Source organism: Magnolia sinica, chromosome 8, assembly GCF_029962835.1.
Source record: "Magnolia sinica isolate HGM2019 chromosome 8, MsV1, whole genome shotgun sequence".
NCBI classification, from domain to species: Eukaryota; Viridiplantae; Streptophyta; class Magnoliopsida; order Magnoliales; family Magnoliaceae; genus Magnolia; species Magnolia sinica.
The window spans coordinates 6,206,974-6,229,749 of record NC_080580.1 but is presented as its reverse complement, the minus strand read 5'-3'; the positions used below and the strand labels follow the sequence as shown (position 1 = coordinate 6,229,749).

At 43.9% G+C, this 22,776-nt stretch overlaps 1 protein-coding gene across 1 annotated transcript; it reads left to right on the top strand.

Annotated features, from left to right (window-relative positions):
- Nucleotides 1-2,539: 2,539 nt before the first annotated feature.
- On the top strand, nucleotides 2,540-22,061 carry LOC131252719 (UDP-glycosyltransferase 76B1-like). The gene is made up of 2 exons (XM_058253391.1): nucleotides 2,540-3,091; nucleotides 20,748-22,061. Exons 1-2 carry the CDS (start codon nucleotides 2,596-2,598, stop codon nucleotides 21,626-21,628), a joined length of 1,377 nt encoding a protein of 458 aa, XP_058109374.1. The 5' UTR covers nucleotides 2,540-2,595; the 3' UTR covers nucleotides 21,629-22,061.
- Nucleotides 22,062-22,776: the final 715 nt, after the last annotated feature.

Genomic DNA, 22,776 nt, shown 5'->3' with positions numbered 1-22,776 from the left:
TCAGACCATTGACCATTAATTCCAGTTGTTTCTGATCGTCGAATCACAAGATCTGATCATTAGATCATCACGGCCTGTCCGTTTTCAGATCGTTATGGCTTTTAAGGCAGCTAATTGTTTTCAGAAACTACTGAACATTCTGGATTTATGATCCGACCGTTCTCAGTCTCCTATAAAGCCCCGACTTAATTCAGACCCACTGCACCTAGGCTCTTACCAGACCTATCGTACTGCGCACGTGCGAAGCCTACCGCCACTACAGCCACACTGGCCACGCTCGATCCCGAGCGCATTGAAACACACGCAACCCGTGCATCTCCATCTCCAAAACATACAAGTAAGAATACTACCCACAAATCCACATATAAACCCCAAAAACTTTTCTACCATTTTCGATGTGGGACTAAAAGCACATACTGCACTTTTTAATTTAAAATTCCAAAAAACTGTTTAGGTGGCAAAATTCTGAAAATTTGAAATTTTAAATATTTTCGAAAACCCACAAATTTCAACAATGACACGATGCCGTATTATCCTAACCTTACCCAACCTACTTTCCTACCGCGTTTCCATGAATAAATAATCACAGATGACGAAAACAGAAGGAAAACCGAAATTTCCTGTTATTTTCGTGCATGGTAGATACAGAATATTTTTATCTGGTCCTGATCGGATAGACTCAACACTAGACGGTTGAGATTACCTCTGTTAGACTGCACCGTGATATTAGCTGCCTCATTTGCCATCTGTTCCGTCTATCCTATTTGCCACATCAAATTCATCTGAGAGCTCAAATACAAAGGGAATGGTGAAAAAGTCATGCCCAAAGCATCTATATTTCCCTCGTGTGGCCCACCTGAGTTTTGAAATGTCCACCATATTCAGGGCGCATCTAATGAAGGATTAGATGGTATATACACAACATAGTGGGCTCTGAAAAATTAACTTTGGTGATTTTATTGATTAGGTGTCCCCTCACAACTGTTCCCGGTGGTTTGGCTCACCTAATCTTCCTATCAGACTGATTTTTTTCCTCATGCGCTGACATGGAAGGGCATATCTAATGGATGGGGTGGATCTAATGCCTGAGGTATGAAAACAGTGCATCTCGGCGAGCCATCTTGGTATACACAAGGGTACGAAAACACGCGCTCCAGTCATCAGGTGGGCCACATGTAAGTAATAAAATTGGCCGTTGAAAATTAATTTACACCGGATGACCCACCGAGCCCCATTTTCAGCAACACGTGCCAAGCGGGACCCACCTGATGCAGCACATGCTGACCCAGGAGTAGCGGTTGATGCCGGATCATTGACCCCAAGATTAAGAAAATAATCGTAATATTAAATTAATAAAAGAAGAGACTTTCTAGAATGGACGCGGATTTCCTGCCAAACCCTTTCGCATGAAGTTCCTGCACAAGGATGTAGGTGGGGGCCACCACCATGTTTCTGGAACATCTACCCCGTTCATCCGTTTGGAGAGATTATTATAGGAAAAATGACCAAAAAATGAGGTTGATCCAATACTCAAGTGGGCCACACGAGAGAGAAAATTGGGGATAGAAATACATACCGTTAAACCTTTCTGGGCTCCACCTTGATGTTTATAAGGTCATTACCACTGGGATGAAGTGAAAATAGAAAAAATTTAGCCTGAAACAAAGCTTTTATGTTCATAAGAATGTTTCAACAGTTCTCACTGAATCCCCACTGTTCCCTCTCGTGTGGCCCACTTGAGTTTTCTATCCACCTCATTTCTCTTTTCTCTTGTCCTAAATTGATCTCGCCAAACGGATGAACGGGTTAGATTTCCCAAAAACATATCGGTGGGCCCCACCCAGCATCCTTGCGCAGGTCAATAGTAGATTTTTTCTTTTCTTGGTTCATACTCCATCTACTGGAGGCCTCTCATATAAACGGTCTGGATCATTTAAAAGACCACGACCTAATCGCTAAGGTCACAAATGTATCCTAATAGGACGCGGATTGCGTCCTACCCCCGCCGGGACAGTAATCCGTCCGGGCAAGGCTGTGTGGAGCCCACTGTGATTTAAGTGTTTTATCCATGCCGTTCATCGTTTTCCTCAGATAATTTTAAGATGCTATCCAAAAAATGAGGCAGGTTCCAGGCTTAAGTGAACCACAAAGTAGGGATTAAACGTCCACCATTACAAACTTCTTGGGAGCTGGAGAAGTTTCGAATCAAGCTGATATTTGTGTTTTCACTTCATCCACGTCCACATGACCTTTCGAATAGGTTGGATGGTAAAAAACCATCACAGTGGCCCTTAGAAAGGATTCAAGGGTGGGTGTCATTATCACGGCAGCGTCCTTTGGTGTGGTCCACTGGAGCTGTGGACCTGCCTCATTTTTAAAATCAAACTTAAAATTATCTGAGAAAGTCGATTAACGGCGTGGATAAAACACTTACATCACGGTGGGCCCCACAGAGTCCTGCCCGGACGGATTACCGGGGGTAGGACGCAATCCGCCTCCCCTATTATAATACATGCGGACTTATTCTAGTAATGATTCCTTAGACAATCATATAAGCTGACATTTCCATTCCAACATCAAAACAACCTAAATCCAATGACAGGAGTTGAAGGAATGCAAGCCCAGAAAGACAAAGGCCCACATCTTGTACTCTTCCCAATCCCATTCCAAGGACACCTCAATCCCATGCTTCAACTGGCCACACTCTTACACTCCAAAGGATTCTCAATCACCATAATTCACACTAACTTCAACGCTCCCAATCCATCCAATTACCCCAGCTTCAATTTTGAGCCCATACCCGATGGGTTATCAGACGATCGAGTGGCTGCCATGGACCCCATAGCGCTCGTAGCGGCCCTTAACGTCGTGTGCAAGGCGCCATTCGAAGAACTGCTTGGACGGCTCGTATTGGAGAATCCTTATGGTCCGATCAAATGCATCATCTCTGATGCAATGATGCACTTCACACAAGAGGTTGCGGCCCACCTCGACATACCACGTATCGTGATACGGACCAGCAGCGCCATCTCTTTTGCCGCCTTCGCCGCCTTCCCTCTTCTCCGGCAGAAGGGTTACCTTGCTGTCAAAGGTATGTATGAGAATCCTGACCGTTAGAGCTGGCTGTGGGCCAACTTGCCTCACCCACTTAGATGGGTCTGGGTCGCCGTTGTGGGCATGAAAATGTGACCTTTTATGATATGTGCTGGGCTTATTAGGAGCTTAAAAATAGAAGTAGAGATGTAATCTCCGGCGGGTTTGGGCTCAGCTAAATGGGCAGCGGGTTAGACCCCGACTAGAAACGTGATCCATTGAAACAAATGTGTCGAGCTTGGGGGGATGGGTCGGGTTGGCCAGTGGGTCAACTGGCCTGCCCTGATTTTGAGTTTCAGGCTAAGCTAGATGGGCTGTAGAGGATGGCTTATGATAACATACTAGGCAATCATGCCAAAATGTATTTTGGTGGCATATTTGTTATCTTCGGAATTTGAACACTTGACCTTCCACTTTAATATTATGTTAAACAATCACTTTCTATAAATTATGGAGATAAGAGGATGGCATATCCATGAACCTTAACACTATAACAAAAAATTTGACCTAATTGAGAAAATGGGTTTGGGCCGGATTGAAACCTACCCATCTTAACCCTGTAAATTTGCTTTATATATATATATATATATATATATATATATATATATATATATATATATATATATATAATGCTCACACACAACTAGTTGGACAATTTAAATTGGTCCAACTAGCTTGGCATTAAATATCACAAATTTTTGTTTCAATTCAATGGAATGCATGACGTGAGGATGTGTGACCTCAAGTCCTATATAAGTGTGATGGAAATTGTGTGTTAAAGATCCAATCCATTCATCAAATAGAGCCCATTAATTAAATTTTATCTACTAAAAATTAGTAATGATTCTCGTATCTGCAACCATACATGTAAGTTAAATAAGGACCATTGGAATGGATTTCTAATGGCCTAAATGTTTTTAGAAAAATATCATATTTTTTAAATTTTTATTGCAAAAAAAAATAAAAAATAAAATTTGTATTCACTTGCTTACAATAGACCTTACCTAATTAACATATCAGATTTTATTTTTTTATTTTTTATTTATTTTTTATTATTATTTTTTTATACATATGTGGCACTTCATCCAAATACATCACATGTGTACAATTTTTTAATCATCCCATTTTCTTTGGAAAGAATCATTTTCCTCTCATCTTTCTCTATTAAATGCTTCTCTCTTGTTTAATGTTCGCTCTCCCCACTGCAAGACTGGAAATTAATAGACTCTTCAACTTAGAGTGGGCTTTGTGAGGCCTACCATAATGTATGGGTTTTATCTACGCTGGGCATCCATTTTTTATTTTTTATTTTTTAATCATTTTAGACCATGAACCTAAAATTGAGGCAGATCCAAGGCTTAAGTAGATCACATAATGAGGATTAAATGTCCAATGTGAAAAAACTTCTTGAGAGTTGGAAGTTCTTGATCAAGTTGATATTTGTGTTTTCCCTTCTTCAGGTCTGTGTGACCTTATGAACCGGTAAGATGACAAATAAACATCACAGTCAACCCTAGGAAGATTTTAACAATGGGGTCATTGTCACGGCTGCTTTTCTTGGTGTGGTCCAGTTAAGTTTTGGATTGACTGGTCTTTTGGCTCATACACTAAAATAATTGAGAAAATGGATGAACAGTTTGGATACGACACATGCATCTCACGGTTGGCTCACAGAATTTGCCACATCAACACAACACCAGCCTGGGTTGCTGTGTCGCTGCTCAATCCGAGTCAGTTTGTAACCTGGGTCACACTGGAGTGGGTGTTTCACTGACCGTGGGACCAAGTACATGTTTGTGTTGTATATTCAGGACGTCAATTAGTTTTTCCAGATCAATTTAGGACATAATTCCAAAAATAAAATAGATCCAAATCTCTGAGTGGACCACATCACAGGAAATATGGGTGATTAACCACTAAAAACTTCACAGGGGCAGCAAAAGTTTTGGATCAAGCCGATACTTGTGTTTTCCCTTTATTTATCTTCTATCTCTGACCTTATCAACGAGTTGAATGGTAAAAAATCATTACGATGGTCACTGTGAAGTTTTTTTTTTTTATGGCAGGCTCTCAATGTCTATTATTTCTTCAGGTGTGGTCCACCTGAGATTTACATCCGTTTCATTTTCCAGACCATACACTAAGATGATGGGTAAAAACTGATGAATGGTGTGGATATACAACTCATACATGAAGGTGGGCTCTACAGTCTGGTAAGCGCCCCGCTATTTGTCATTAGGGTAACACGGATCCAGTCCCAACCTTCTCGGTAAGGTCCACATTTATGAGAAATAACCACCGTAGCAATGCCCACCCTATATTTTGTACTGGGCCCATCGTGATGTTTATCGTTAGATCCACTCCGATCATTGGGTGTGTAATTCTATATAGGGCTCGGAGTAAAAAAATCAGACTGATATGTACCAATGGAAACAATTGAGAGAGACGTCCACCCTTGATTGTTATCAGTCTCAAAGTGATGAGCATGTAAAATCCATTCCATCCATTATATGCCACACCAAATTCTGGGCTTAATGCCTAAAATGCAGGGCCATACATGATTTGAGTGGACCATGCCAAAGGAAACAGTTTTGAAGGTTAGCTTCCCTGCACATTATTTTCGAAGGTGTGGTCTACTTGAACCATATATGGATATGATTTTCATGCCATCGATGTAACATGGGGTAACTTATCTAATGGATGGGGTGGATTTTACATAAACAGTATGGTGTTGTATCTCTTTAATTCACTTTTTTTTTTGGGGGGTACGCATCATTTATTAACGTTAATTAGCATTTAATTCCGACAGCTAGTTGGACGGTCCAACCAGTTGTGTGTGAGCATATCTCTCTCTCTCTTTCTATATATATATACATACATACATACATACATACATACATACACATACATACACGGAAACGCTCACCTGCGAACCAGTTCGTACGTAGTACATACGAACTTTTTTGAGAAGTCATTGTATTTGATGAATCTCACAAATCTGAACGGTCCGCATGAAGCAGAACCTCATGAAACCCCTTGCTATGAATTATTACTTTGATCCAAAACTTTGGTGGGCAATGAAAAATACAAACAGTTTCTTCCCTTGATTTGAATTTCTCTTTACTATGGCCCACCACAATCTTAGATCAGGGTGAAAATTCACCCACTAAGGTTTCATGGGATTCTGCATCTTATGGACCGTTCAGATTCGACACCCACGACACGTGTGCAAAGGTGCGCACGTGCGTAGGTGTGTAGGTGAGCATGCCTCTATATATATATATATATATATATATATAGAGAGAGAGAGAGAGAGAGAGAGAGAGAGAGAGAGAGAGAGAGAGAGAGAGAGAGATATGTAGTCATGCTCATGTGCGTACCTTTGCACACATGTCATGGGTCTCTAATCCGAATGCTTCATGTGATGCGGAATTCCATGAAACCCCAAGGGATAAATTTTCACCATGATCTAAAATTCTGGTGGGCCATAGCAAAGAGAAATGCAAATCAAGGGAGGAAACTATTTTCATTTTTCATGGCCCACCAGACTTTTGGATCAAAATAACAATTGGGCCCAAGGTGTTTCATGAGGTACTGCTTCACGTGGACCATTTAGATGTTAGAGTCAAATCACATATGATGGGCTCTCAAAAAAGTTTGTAACCATTGGGCCACTTTGATGGTGTGACCAAAACCAAACACACACACACATATATATATATATATATATATATATATATATATATATATATATATATATATATATATTTGGCAAATGGTTTTATGTGGTCAACCTGTGTGGGCCCACCATGATGCGTGTCGAACATCTACCCTATCAGTCACATGCCGACCTCAGGCTTAAAAATTAAGTCAATCCATTACTTGTGGGGGCCACACCACATACAAAAGTTGAGAGGGGTTACCCTCCCATTAAAACATTCATAATAATTTGTTGGGCCCACCGATATGTGGTTCACAAATCTAGCCCATCCATTATGTGTGTCCCACTTGGATAAGGGGTCAGACCAAGTTTCAGGTGCATCCAAATTTTAGATGGGCCCACCAAGTGCTTTTATATGTTTTAGGCATGTCTTCACATGATTTTAGATGGTATGGCCCACCTGAGTTTCGTATACAAATGATTTTTGGGATATCCCATGATTTAAAGGGGAATCATCAAATGCACGGTGTTGATGTTCAACACACATCATGTTGGGGCACTCACAACTCAACCTCATGGGAAGTTCGCAAAAGGTGCGCAAGTGAGATTTTCATATATATATATATATATATATATATATATATATATATAGAGAGAGAGAGAGAGAGAGAGAGAGAGAGAGAGAGAGAGAGAGAGAGACAAAGAGTTATGCATCCTTGAAGTTGTCCTCATCTACATATAATTTTTTAAGGCACTTGAACTCCACAACTTCATTACTCATGATAACCAGTAAGGTCGCTCTTCTACTGAAAGTATCAGTAACCTTGTTTTGATACTCTACCTTATGCTTTAACAAGAACATGAATTCCTGTCAGAAAGAAATCCATCTGGCATACACTTGATTAACATTTGTGTTACTGTTAATATATTTGAGAACCTAATGATCTGATAGAGGATAAAGTCTCTCTGAATCTAATAATGCTTCTAATGGCTAGGCCCTGGAGAACAACATATAATTTTATCTCATATGTCGACCACTTTTTAGGAGCATCACTTAGCTTATAATTGTAAAATGGTACAAATTTACCATCTTCAAATAAAATACGTCAAATACCCATATAAGAGTATCACACTCGAATAACTTGTTAAAGCTAAGGAGCACCGGGACCGAGGTGATAGATAATCACTCATTAATCTCGGTGAAGCTTCAAACTGCTTTCTTAGTACTCTACTAAAATTGACATTTTTTTATCCAATCAGTAATAGGGGCCACGATGGTACTAAAGTTTCTTATTAACTGATGATAGAAAGTTACCAACTTGTGAAAACTTCGCACTTTATGAATATTTTTAAAAATAGGCCACTTCCTAATAGCTCCCACCTTCTTTTTTTTCGTCTACATGGATCCCCATGGACATCACCACAAAGCTAAAAAAATAAAATAAAATAAGAAGCCATCTGTTAGAAAAATGAACTTCTTCAAATTAATGTATAGTTTGTTTTTCGTTAGTAATTGATCTACCTGTCCGAGATACTCCGCATACTATGCCTCACCCTAGTTGTAAACCAGAATATCATCAAAGTAGACTACTATGAATCACCTAATAAACGATTTCAAAACATGTTTCATCTATCTCATAAATGTACTAGTTGCATTCGAGAGATCAAATAGCATGACTAAGAACTTGTATAGACCCTCCTTAGTCTTGAATGTCGTTTTCCACTCATTACCTGCCCGAATACGGATCTAATGGTAGCCACTCCTCAAATCCATTTTGGAGAATATATTTGCCTATTCCAACCTGTCTAACATCTTATCTAACTTTGGTATAGGAAATCAATACTTTATAATTACTATGTTTATGACTCGCTATCGATACAGATGCGCCAACTCATCTTTCTTGGGCATCAACAAGGATGACATAATAAATGGGCTCATGCTCTCCCTCATTAGACCCTTATGGATAAGTTCCTTCACTTGACCTTGTAAGATCTGATACTCTTTTGGGCTCATTTGATAATCAGGGCGATTGGGTAACTTTCGTCACATAGGTTACTTTTGTAAGGGTGCTTACCAAATTAAGTTAAGTTATAAAACTTAATTAACTCAACATAAGTTAAAAAGTTACTTATTGGGTGGTATCCAAATAGGCCATAAATGTTGAAAAGCAAGGAAAAAAGAACTTATGGAGATAAGTAATTTTAATCACATAAGGTATTTTTATAAATGTGATTACCAAATTAACTTAAGTAAAAAAATAAATAAAAAAGAGCAAAAAAGAGCAAAAAAAACTTACTAACTCAACATAAGTTATAAAGTTATTGAGTGGTATCCAAACAAGTTCTAAATGTTAAAAAGCAAGGGGAAAACAACTTAGAGATAAATAACTTTCATCACATAAGTTACTTTTATAATGGTGCTTATGAAATTAACTTAAGATATATATATATATATATATATATTGAGGTCAAAATCTGGACCACCCTCCACTCAATGCTACCTGCCCCAACGAACCCTAGTCCTGCACAAATGTGTGAGCAAAGGAGACCCTGGCTCAGCCGGGGGACCCTCCAATGCCTAAGTCAGGCTAGGGAATCTGGGTCTAGGTCAAATGTAGGAGAGGGTGCGAGATCTTGTGTACCTGTAGCAATGGGGTCCCCTGGTATTTATACCAGTGGGTTGGATGATCCACTTCTGTTAATCTCGACATCATTCACTCAATTAACGAGATGTTATGATCTTGAAAATATTATCTGCAATCTTTGGATCATGCGGCGTATCATGTCTTAATGGCACGTATCCTTGGGCGAGATCATCGGTTAAGTTCACATCTGGGTCAGTCTTCAAACTCGGCGTACGAAGTTCCATTACACGGGCTTGGCCTTAGCCTCGACATGCGACACATCCATGCTCGGATTCGGCCTCGACCTTTGCATGCGTAGTATCCGTATTTGGCTTCGAATCATACAAACATGAGGTCGAGTACTAGTATTCGGGATCCGTCGATAGATCACTGAGGCCGGGGTTTACCGATTAAAATGAAGATCAAGACTCAGCTCGACCATTTTCCTTCGGAGGAGGATGAGGGTTCGGGTTAGCCAATCAGGATTGTAGTTCCGAGTCGTGACTTGAGAGTTGGCCCCTAACATTGTTTTCTCCTTCTAAGGCCTCGTTATCCGATTCATGTAACTTAGGTTGACTCTGATTATCTTTGTACATATTTTCTCATAACAGAAGTCCCCTACTCTCTTGGTCCGAGTCCGAACTAGGAGAGTAAATGCTTGGGGAAATGAAATGACATCTCCCTTCCCTTGCTCATGATGGCGATTGGGATGATCGGGGCGTAATTAATGTAGTTCGTACACCTCGGATCCCGCGTGCTATGCAGTGGCTACAACCCTTCAGTTTTTGTCCTCCAAACGAAGGACGCGTGGCGACAGTTACGATTCGCAGACGGCGGAGCGAAGGAAACAACACCACGTGTATGTGGAAGGGCGAGGAGGCACCTACATCATTTATGACATTAATGCTGAGAAGACCACGACCTCGAAGTGTGGGTTCGGACATATAGCATGTGTCCTTTGGCACCAGTGCTGAGTCACATTGGCTTTGGGGACGGTCGCTTTTAATGATGGCACCAAGTAATGAGGCAGTTATATAAACCCCTCCCATCCTCTCTCTCACACTTCTCGCATTCCCATTTTCTCTATTCCTTCCTTCCAAATCGCCTTCTACCGGAAATCGCCTTCTGCCGGAAATCGTCCTTCGCCGGAAATCGTCATTCCCCGGAAATCACCCACTACCGGAAAAAAAAGTGTTTTTATTACCAGGTAAGGATTCCCGATAGCCAAAAAGGGAAACTTCTGTTGGAGGGAATCGCCTGCAACCCTGTAAGTCTTCCAACACTTAAATGCCTTTTTCATTTATGTCGAGCAACTCTGTCGAAATGGATGAGGTCTGAGTAGCTGGTTCAGAGTCCAACTAGAGACCACAGCCTCGGGACCTAGAGAGTCTGAAGGCCCTCTCAAGGCCGTACCCCTTTACACTCTAGCCCCAGCCGAGGGGATCGCAAGTCAGAGGGCCAAGAGTCAAGGTAAGGGACCAAACAAGGCCCTTAGAGATCCCGTGGGGCGGTCGAAGGCGGGCCCTAAGGGAGGTAAGTCGAAATCGTCAGTCCCTGGGGGATTGATTCTAGTAGAGTCACAGATGGCTCAACACCGTGAAGATTACCAGAACCTCGACTCGGTTCACATCTAAGCCCATGCCCCCATAGATCAAGTGGGATCTTCAGCTGAGGAGGAGATTGCTATCTTCATTTGTGCTCTCCAATGCGGGCTTCAGTTTCCCATCGATCCTTTCTTGCACGAACTAACAGCGCAGTTGAAAATTGCGTGGGGCAGTTGGTCCCGAACTCTTGAAGGATCCTCGCTTCCACTTTTGTCCTCTGGCATCAAGTGGAAAACCAAAGGTTGATGCCAGATGAGTTTTTATTTTTGTATATGGTCAAATTCGATAATACGTATAAGGCCTGGAGGTATTTCTCGGCCAGGCCTCCATATCTCTCGGGTCTGGTAACCCAACTTCTTTCTTCCAATAAGGACTGAAAGCGGAAGTGGTTCTGGGCTTTGGGAGAATGGGAAGCCCCTGCCTTCGAATTGGATAGATTACGAGTCCAACTCTTTACCCAATTTGCCAATCCAGGTCGGATATTTTTTTTAGTCGCACTGCATGCTCAATTCATCCTTCTATGTTTAGATTCATTCTTCGCTTCTGTTTGCAGTCCAGCCGAAAGGGCCCCCCGACCTCTCTGCCTTCCAAAAGCGGCAGGTTGACTGAGTTCGAGTGCTTCCTACGGACCAGCGTGCCTAGTTTAACCTCATTAGATCTTCTGGCTTTTATAGAATTCAGCCCACACTCTTTGCTTTAGGTAAGCGGGGTATAAACCTCAGAAAGTTGATTTATTGACATTAGTCATTGAGTAACTCTTTCTTGAACTGATTCCTTATTTCAATCAGGAATGGAGACTGGCGGTTCAAAGAGGAAGAGGCCATCGCGCCCTTCGATGGACGTCGTCCTTTCTTCCAAGCCGAGGATGAAGGTGACGCCGAAGAAGAGGAAGACTTCTGAGGCCAAGGCTTTTCCGACTGTAGGTAGGACCTCATCTGAAGCTGCGCCTGTCGCAGTCCCAACCGAAGCTGTGTCTACCACAGTCCCCTCTGAGGCTATCCCTACCATTGCCCTGACCCTTGCTCTTGAAGCACGAGCTCCCGAGGCCCCTGCCAGAGCCTAACCTATCACTATTTCGTTGCCTTCTGCAGAGGAACAAGCCCCCAAGGCTCTGCCTTCTGCTGTTGCAAGTCCTTCTAGGGCAGGGAGAGAGGTAGTAGGGGAAAATACCGGTATGGCTGCTCCTACATGATCTGTGGCCCCCCATGCTGCCGCTGAGGCCGAGCTCTTGGCCAACTAAGCCAACGCCCTTGCTCTTGTCGGGTATACTACCATACCCAAGGCTGCTGCCCAAGTTTCTGTTGCCAGTGGGATCAGAGGAACTTCTGAGCCTACTCTAGAAATTTTACTTCCTGGTTATTAAATGGTGTTGCTGAACCCATGGGTGACTAAGCACGTCCCAAAGTCGAAGATAGCCGAAACGCTCTCCCGACGCCATGTCAGCTTCCTAAATGATTATGGAATAGTCTGTTATCAGTCGCTACCAATGATTGTGGAGGTAAAGGAGAGTTTGAAAGAGATGGAGCGGCTTGAGGTAGAGCGGGCTAAGTTTGTGGTCGAGAAGGCAGAATAAGAAGCAGAGTGGACCAAGTTTGTGGTGGTAAAGGTAGAGCAAGAGGCACGATGGGTCGAGCTTAAGAAAAAGTTGGAAGCTCTATCTGTGGAACAAGAGGAGCTGAGGAAGGCTGTTGCAGAGGGTCAAACAAGGGAGCTTGCGCTCCAGGGTTAGGTCAACCAACTCCAAGCTCGCTTGGATGTGGCCGACCCCGAAGTCAGGCATCTACGCCGGGCTAATGAAGACCTGGAGTTCAGGGTCACGGAAGCCGAGTCAGGGCTCGAGGTGGTAAAAGAGAAGCTTGAGACGGAGCAATGGATGATTGCGAACCGGTTGGCCCAGCAATGGATTGTCCTTGAGTCCGCGGTGTCTGCAGACAAGGTGACCTTACCAGCAGAGCTTGAGGCTCGAGTGGCCTCATAGGCTGCCGAGGTAGTGGCTGAATTCAACGGTTCAGCCGAAAGAGCAAGGACCTGGACAAACTATATGACTTCGGCTACGATATAAGTTTTGATGCTTGCCTGGCTGAGGTTCGAAGGCTTCATCCGACCCTCAGCCTCAATGCCCTCGCAGCTGACAATGCCGAAAATGCTGAACCGGTCGCAGTAGATGAGCCTGAGAATTCTCCTCCCTCCATTGATGTAACCCCTGATGTTCAGCCTCCCAGTTCAGTAGCTAGTCCCTCTACTCGGAGGGAATGAGACATTTTACATTGTATAATTTTTTATGACATTTTTTGAATGAATGGTGTTCATTGGGAGATGGCATGTTCACATGTGTTGATTATTGTAATGCTTCTTTGAAGTTAGTTTTTAAGGACCGACCCCTTGAGGGGCCAACCCCCCCACGAATGGTGTGCTTCTTAATCATTTTTATAGATTTGTCATTTGTATGACAAGCTGACCCCTTCTTAATAGAATCGGGTTGTCTTCAGGCTTTTCCCCTGCGTATGGGGGGATCTCTTTGTAGATTTTCGTGGGTTTAACGTTTCGACTCCTTCTTTAAGGGATCGGTCCATTAAGTTAGCCTCTGTTTTGAGAGGTAACTTTTTTGGTTCGTAGATTGCACAAGTAAACAATGTAGAAAAGGAAAAACTTTTATTAGAGGCCTTTAATAGGATAGTCCTTTCGAGCAATACATTTATTTAGGGCCTTCAGTGACGAGCAGATCTTCACGGATAATAGATCTTCAAGTGTTTGGCATTCTAGGGATGAGGGAGCTCTCATCCCTCAATGTCTTCTAAGTGATAGGAGCCTGGATGGGTTGATCTAACGACACGATAAGACCCTTCCCAGTTGGGCCCAAGTGTCCCAGCCCTCGGTTCTGCTGTATTCTGAAATACGCAACGAAGGGCCATCTCCCCTGGCCAAAATCCCCTTGTCTCTACTATTGAGTTGTAGAATCGCGCCACTTGATGGTGCCTAGTAGCAACTCTGAGTCTGACGACATCTCTAGCTTCCTCAAGCAAGTCGAGGTTCGCTGCGATTTGTTCTGCGTTCTGATTCTCCTAATAGTTTTTTACTGGGATGATTATCTCTAACCCATAGGAGAGCGAAAAGAGGGTCTCCCCAATAGACGATTGGGCCGTGGTCCGATAGGCCTAGAGGATAAACGGAAGTTTCTCGGCCTAGTTACCTTTTGGTTTCTCTAATTTTGTCTTCAGGTGGTGCTTGATGACTTTGTTTACGGCTTCCACCTGCCCGTTGGACTATAGATGCCGAGGTGAGGAATAAGTGTTTGAAATGCCGAGCCCCCTGCACATGCTCCGGAAGTTATTATTGTCGAACTATTTGCCGTTGTTAGAAATAATAGTGCTAGGGATTCCGAACCAACAAATGATGTTTTTCCAAACAAAGTCGATCATATTCTGTTTCATGATCTTAGTCACGGGTTCGGCCTCGGCCCATTTAGTGAAGTAGTCGACCGCAACAATAGCAAACTTCACATGCCCATTCCCTTTGGGTCAGAGGTCCAATGATGTCGATCCCTCATTGAGCAAATGGCCACGGCTTACTCATGGAGGTCATTTCTTCTCGGGCTGCCTCAGTATTACTGCGAACTTCTGACATTTGTTGCACCTTTGGACATAATCTTTCGAGTCCTCTCGAATGGTCGACCAGAAATACCCTTGGCGGAGTCTCCTCAGAGCTAAGGCTCGGCCACCGGAATGATTACCGCATATGCCTTCGTAAATCTCTCGTATCATGTAGTCTGCTTCCTCGAGTCGAAGACAGTTGAGGTAGGGTTGTGAGTGCCCCTTCTTGTACAAGACCCCATCTAAGATAATATATCGGGCGGTTCCAATTTGTCTTGGGGGACCTCACCAGATACAAGGTAATTGTAGATTGAGTCCATCCAACTTGGGGTGGTCTCGATTGGGTTGACTGTCTCCCGTTCCATTTGGTTGATGCTCGGGCTTTCCATGAATTCCATGGGAATAATCCAAGGAATTTTTCCTTCCATGGCTGAAGCTAACTTTGCGTGGGCATTGGCTTAAGAATTCTCTGTCCTCAGAATTTGGTTAATGGGGTAACTCCAGAGCCTCTCTATCAATTTCCTGTTCTCAGCCAAATATGCCACCATTCTAGTTTCCTTGGCTTCGTACTCGGTGGAGACATGGTTCACTACAAGTTGGGAATCATATCGTACTTCAAGGGACTAAACCCCCAGACTGGCCGCCAGTCTGAGTCCTACCAACAGAGCCTCATATTCTGCTTCATTATTGGAGGCTCTGAAACCGAGCTTGATGGCATATTGAATAGTCGTAAAGTCGGGTGTAACCAGGACAATTCCTGCCCCAGCTCGCTTGACATTGGAAGAACTGTCGACATAAAGGACCCACCTCCGCTTCGACTCTAGATCCTTGGCAGGCGGTGGGGTTGCCAAGGTTCCTTCTACTTTAGTATCGACACTCAGGATGGTGAAGTCGGTTTTGAAGTCAGCCACAGCCTGACCCTTAATTGCAGTCCTCAGATGATATTGGATATCGAACTCTCCAAGTTCTATCGCCCATTTTGTCAGTCGTCCCAAGATGTCTTGTTTCTAAAGGACTTGCCTGAGGGGGGAGTCGATCAGGATGACAATGGTGTGCACTTGGAAGTACGGGCGCAACCTCTGTGCTGAGAAAACTAAGCTGAGCGCCAATTTCTCTACACTTGGGTACCTGGTCTCGACCGGTACCATGACTTTGCTTACATAATAAACTGGATACTGCTTACTTCCTACTTCCCTGATGAGTGCAGAACTGATGGCCGAGTTGGAGACCGCCAGGTACAAGAGTAGGGGCTCACCCTCTTCTGGTTTCGATAGCAAGGGAGACGAACCAAGGTATTGCTTCAGCTGCTAGAATGCTTGCTCGCATTCAGAGGTTCGCTCGGCTTTCTTGTGACCTTTAAGTTGCTGAAAAAAGGGAAGACACCTGTCTGTAGCTCTGAAAATAAACCGATCAAGTGTTGCTACTCGGCTAATTAAACATTTGATCTCTTTTGTTGTCCGAGGCGAGCTCATGTCAATTAATACCTTTATCTTCTTGGGATTCACCTTGATGCCTCTCTAGCTGACTTGAAACCCAAGGAACTTGCCAGAACTGACTCTGAATACTCATTTGGCCGAGTTCAACTTCATGCAGTACTCCCGAAGGATTGAAAATGTCACTCTGAGGTCCGTAAGCTGGTCATATGCTTTGACGCTCTTGATGAGCATGTCATCGACGTAAACTTTCATTGTGTGACCGATCTGCTTGGTAAACATCTGGTTCACCAATCTCTGATATGTCGCCCCAACATTCTTCAGGCCAAAAGGCATGACCCGGTAGTAGTAGAGCCCCTTGTCAAGGTAGTCTTCTGCCTGTCTGGGGGATACATTGGGATCTAATTATACCCGGAATAAACATTCAGGAAGGAGAGTAGTTCGTGTCCCGCCATATTGTCCACTAGTTCATCGATCTGAGGTAAGGGGAGGCTATCTTTAGGACAGGCCTTGTTCAAATTCGAATAATCAACAAAGACCCGCCACTTCCTGCTTGATTTCTTCACAAAGACCATGTTGGCAATCTAGTGTGGATAATGTATTTCTTCGATGAAGCTGGCGTTGAGGAGCTTGGAAACTTCATCGGCTATGGCTGTGTACCTCTCGGCATTGAATGCTCTTCTCTTTTGTTTCACTGGTTTATGATCTGGATCCACGTTCAGTCTGTGAACTATGACATTGGGAGAAAATGCCCAGCATATCCTCATGCGATGACGTGAAGATGTCTCTGTGCTGTTGTAGGAAAGTCACATCATCTGAGATATCTGCTTGGAATTCAACAAAGACCTGATCTGAACAGTTTTACTCGGGTCGGCTTCCTTAAGCGGGACGGTCTCCAAGTCCTCTAGGAGTTCTTCCGTGGGATTGAGGACGTTAATGGTGAGGGCCTGCTTCACCGACCCTTTTCTCACAGCTATCGCATATCATCTCCGAGCTTCACATTGATCTCTTCGGAGGTATCTGACCCCTTATTCGGCGGGGAACTTCATCATCAGATGGTATGTGGACACAACCTCCCACATTGCATTAAAGGACGGTCGGCCCAAAATGATATTATGCACCGATGGCACATTGACACAAGAAAGTCCACGAGAAGCGTGACTTGATGCTGTCCTTCTCCTGCCGTCACAGGGAAGGCGACAGCTCCCTCGGAGATCACTAATTCTCCAGCGAAGCTGTGTAGAGGGGTTTTCACAAGTCGGATGCGTGACCTTTCGATCTCCATCTTCTCAAACGCCTCTGAATAGATAACATCTAAGTGTCGAGCAGGATGCGGTAAACTTTGTGGTTAGCTATACTTATAGTCACCATGAGGGCATCGTCATGCGGATGCTGGATTCTAGCGCGTCATCCTCCATGAAGGTTAAATTGTAGGGGCTGACTCGGAGTTCTTTCCTCGGCCTCTCGGTCAAATGGACGTAATGCTCGGGGTATGAACTTCAAGAGTGGGCTTTACGAGATCTGTTTGAATTACCCCCACCAGATCTCGACCGGTTCTTCTGCTGGCTTGCTCGATTGCTCTTCTCTCTAGGCCAATTTCTCCTCCTTAGTGTATTAGCACAAATGACCTTTATGGATGAGGGTCTCGATCTCATCTTCGAGGTCGACGTAATCACTCGTGTTGTGGCTATGGTCACGATGAAACCGGCAGTACTTGCGCTTGTCTCAGTTCTCTGTGTCGGTCTTCATGTAGACAGACTAGTTCAGGAGTCTTTGACCCCTGATGTCCAACAAGATCTGCTTCGTAGAGGTGTTGAGGGGAGTGTAGGAACAAAATTTGCCCTCAGGTCGCTGGGTCGGCCGATGATCTTGAGGGGCTCGGTCATCAGGTTTTTGGTTGGACGACTGAGGTTCTTCGTTCCTTGCCCTTTTTTCCTTTGATGACATTTCAGCCACTTGGATGTTCCTATGGGAGTTGGAGAATTCCTTGGCATTGGTGTATTTCTGAGCCCTGCTGATGAGTTCGGACAAGATGGTTGGTGGATTCTTCCCGATCAAGAATATAAATTTTCCCTCTTTGAGTCCGCTAAACATGGTTGAGAGTGTCATCTTATCATCATAATCTTCTACTAACAATGCCTCCTCATTTAAGCGGGCAATGTAATCCTTCAGTGACTCTTTATTTCCCTGCTCGAGGGTAAATAGATGGGTAGTCGGCTTTCGACTCTTCTTACCAAAGATAAACTGGGTAAGGAACAATCTGCTGAGCTCTGCGAAGGAGCTGATCGATTTTGGTTTAAGTTGTTGGTACCAACTCCGAGCAGATTCAGAGAGGGTTATCAAGAAAGCTCGACAGATCATGGCATCTGTGGTTCGACTGTATCTGCATCCACAAACGATATGACTCCACATGCTCTGAAGGGTCTCTGGATCCAGAGAACTGGATGACGGGAGGTAGCCTAAACCTCGACGGCATCACCTCATCCATGATTTCTGAGGTGAAGGGAGGCTCGATCTCTTCCATCATCATTTGAATTGCAGTTGGGACGAATGCAGATTGCTGGTTCTTCTAAAATGCCTTGAACTGGTCACGAAGTTCCTTAAACTATGCTTTCAACGGATTTGATTCTCAGCTATTGTCTTTTGGGAGGCACCCATCACTTCGGATACTCTGCCTTGTCTACCCCTCTCCAGCCGATGACGGAGGTCGGTGGGGTTCAGAGCCAAAGTGGCAGACACGTGAGACTGTTCAGCGTCCCTAGTAAGTTTTGGGATTCGGACGAATCGCTCATAGGGTGCATTGTGTGCAGGGTCAGGAGCACGTGCAGACAACACTTGGGAACCTCTGGCCTAGGAACTGACTGGTTGAGGTCGTCCTTAGGGCACTTGGGTGGCTTCCACCAAGTTTAATGTGGCCACTGATTTTGTGCACCTTCATTCGGATGATTTTGTCCTTCAGCATTCGTTTTGCAATGCCTTGTATTTCCCTCCTCAACTTCGAGTTCATTGGGACAACCCTATTGGAGCTGACTTAGTGTGCAACAGCGAAGAAGATTGGTGTTGCCTGCTAGGTTCGGGCTCCACCGCTATTGCCTTTTTCTTTCCTCTCGCCATTTACAGTAAAATCTTCTAGCCTTTCGTTTGTGTTTCCCACAGATGGTGCTAAAAAATGCTGAGGTTAAAATCTAGACCATCCTCCACTCAATGCATCTTGCCCCCAACGAACCCTGGTCCTGCACAAATAGGTGAGCAAAGGAGACCCTGGCTCAGCCGAGGGACCCTCCAATGCTTAAGTCAGGCTAGGGAATCTGGGTCTAGGTCGAATGTAGAGAGAGGGTGTAAGATCTTACGTACCTGTAGCAATGGGTTCCCCTGGTATTTATACCCATGGGTTGGACGATCCACGTCCATTAATCTCGATATGATTCACTTAATCAACGAGATATTATGATCGTGGAGATATTATCCACAATCTTTGAATCGTGTGGCATATCATGTCTTAATGACGCGTATCCTTGGGCGAGATTGTTGGTTACATTCGCATCTAGGTCGATCTTCAGACTCGGCCTATGAAGTTCCATTACACGGGCTCGGCCTCAGCCTCGACATGCGACACATCCATGCCCGGATTCGGACTCGACCTTTGCATGCGGAGTATCTGTATCCCGTTTCGGCCTCGAATCATACAGACATGAGGCCGAGTACTAGTATCCAGGATCCGTCGATAGATCACTGAGGCCGGGGTTCGCCGATTAAAGCGAAGATCAAGACTTGGCTCGACCATTTTCCTTTGGAGGAGGACGAGGGTTCGGGTCAGCCAATCAGGATTGTAGTTCCGAGTCGTGACTTGGGAGTTGGCTCCTAACGTTGTTTTCTCCTTCCGAGGCCTCGTTATCCGATTCGTGTAGCTCAGGCTGACTCTGATTATCCTTGTATAGATTTTCCCGTTACAATATATATATATATATATATATATATATATATATATATATATATATATATATATATATATATATAAAACTTATTAACTCAGCCTGAGTTAAAAAATTACTTACTGGGTGCTATCCAAACAGGCCCTAAATGGCCAAGAATTTTGGCCCAAATCCAACCCATGACCCATTACAATGGCCCAACCTGACGTAGTTAAAATTTGAAAATCCCAACCCTGACCCAGCCAACCCATTAGATTGTAATTGGGTCAGGCTCAGTCCATCTTGGTGTGACCACGCGTGCAGAAATAGACATACATCATGTGCCATGACCGTCAGCTAACTTGTTTACTGTTTTGGCCAGCTTTGGGTCAGGTGACAAAGCTATCATTAAAAAACCAAAAAAACTCAACTAGGTGTATGGAAGAGTTGGGAAACCGACCACGGATTGTAATTTAAAAATATTAGTAATAGTGGTGTATATTTTAGATATATAAGAGTTACATGAGTAATATAAATGACTGGAGATGCACTTGTTGCAGCTTACACTCTAACACCCGGCCCCACCCATTTACTTAAACAGCCCACATAATGAAGCCCAAGCCCAACCCACCGCCCATCCAGCTTGGCCCAAACCCACTTCAGAAGCCGGTCAGGTCAGTTGTGGCCCCAACCCGACTCATTGCTAGTTTGAGATTGTGTTCACGTGGTCTTTCCTTTTCTAAGAATTACACTAGCTTATTTTGATAGCTATAGATATATACTTTCCCTCTCCTCACCATTCAAACAAATTCGCTTGATTTGTGGTACCAGATCATCAATCCAAGGTGCCTGTGCCCGAGCTCCCGCCCCTGCGATGCAAGGACCTTCCGAGCAATGGTTTCGCCACAAGCGACCCTAATGCATTGTACCATTTAATGACACACATGGTTGATGGAACAAGGGCCGCATCAGGAGTCATATGGAATGCGTTCGATTACCTCGAACGATCGGCATTGATGAAAATTGGACAAGATTTCCAGATCCCAAACTTCTCAGTGGGCCCGCTCCATAAGCATGCTTCAAGCTCTTCCTGTAGCCTGCTACCACAAGACCACAGTTGCATTGCATGGCTGGACAAACAGGTGCATGGGTCCGTCCTGTATGTCAGCTTTGGGAGCTTAGCTGCAATGGATGAGTCTGAGCTAGTCGAGACAGCTTGGGGATTGGCTGATAGCAATCGGCATTTCTTGTGGGTAGTGCGGCCTGGTTCAGTCCACGGTTCGGATTGGGTCGACTTGCCTAAAGGGTTCGAAGAGAAGACCGAGGGGAGGTGTTTGGTCGTAAAGTGGGCCCCACAACAAGAAGTTCTGGCCCACCCTGCAGTGGGAGGGTTTTGGACACATGGTGGTTGGAATTCTACATTGGAGAGTATATGTGAAGGGGTCCCAATGATTTGTTCCCCTTGGTTTAGTGATCAAAGGGTCAATGCTAGGTATGTGGATCATGTTTGGAGGGTGGGAATGCAACTTGATAATGGGTTCGAAAGAGGTGAGATCGAGCAGGCCATCAGAAGATTAATGGTGGGCAATGACGGACAGGAGATGAGGACCAGGATCAAGGTTCTGAAGGAAAATGCTGACGGTTGCCTAAGGGAAGGAGGTTCTTCCTATGAGTCGTTGAATAGTTTGAAAGATTACATCTTGTCACTATGATGCCTCTATGTGTGTGTGTCCACATATTTCCATTGTTTTCATGTGTCACTTTCTAGGTCCTACGTCAATTCAAGCTGTTCGAATCGTGGGCCTCACTCCCTACGGAGCATATCTGAAAAGTCACTTTTTGGAAAATCCTAAACTTCGAATATGGGGGCCAATAAATGGACATTCAAAAGAAAATGATCAGTTGTCCAAACACTAGTCGACATTAGATTATTCAAATTTCCAGGTGATTCGGTGTGATTTTCAGAATATGGTCCATCCACAAAAGGCTCATTATATGGACGTTCTGGGTAGACTTACATTTAGGTCACATGATATGTGCACCATTTTAGAAACTGTGGACTGTGTAAGCACTAGTATGAGTGCAAGATTTTTATAAACCACCATTTACGTTTTAAGATTTTTAAATTTCAAATTTGCATTTTGACATGCATGTTAAGCTTCCAATAGAGGAGGCGATCGATCCTATAAAATTGGGATTAAGACTAATCTTGATTTTGGCAGGCTCCATACTCTCCACATCAGATTTACTACATTAGAGCGACGCTTTCTGCTACTTAAAGGTAATTAAGGAAGTTTCAGAAGGGGAAAAAAAAGCCACTAATTTCAATTATGTGGAGGAAACACGCAATTTAGTATGGTGGATCACATGTTGAGGGCATGGAGCCCACCAAAATTGGAATTAGACTTGATCTCAATTATGCAAGATAATATGTCCAAACAGACCCTAATTAGCCATCTATTATTGGATGGTGGAAGATATGTGTCAGCTGACTCTTTCTTTGCAAGAAGAGTACATGGTCTTTTCTCTTGGAAAATATTTTGATCTACGTTTGATCTATTTATTTATTTTTTAATATCCCCATGAATCATGTGCTTGTAGCAATTTTGATCAATTCCAATCAGCTGCAAACATCACTACACTTTCACTGGACATGTATGGTAATGATAAACAACTTGTATCGCCTTGACCTTATCTGGAATCTCAAGACTTTTGACGCTCGGTGCCTGCAGGGGTACTAGACAAGTACCGGTCACTGTCTCGTGTGAGCCTCACGTTCTATATGTGCAAGGGCCGCGCTGGTTTGCTTGATCACACAAAAGAAGATAAGTTAGGCTAGTTGGGAATGGGGTACAACTCT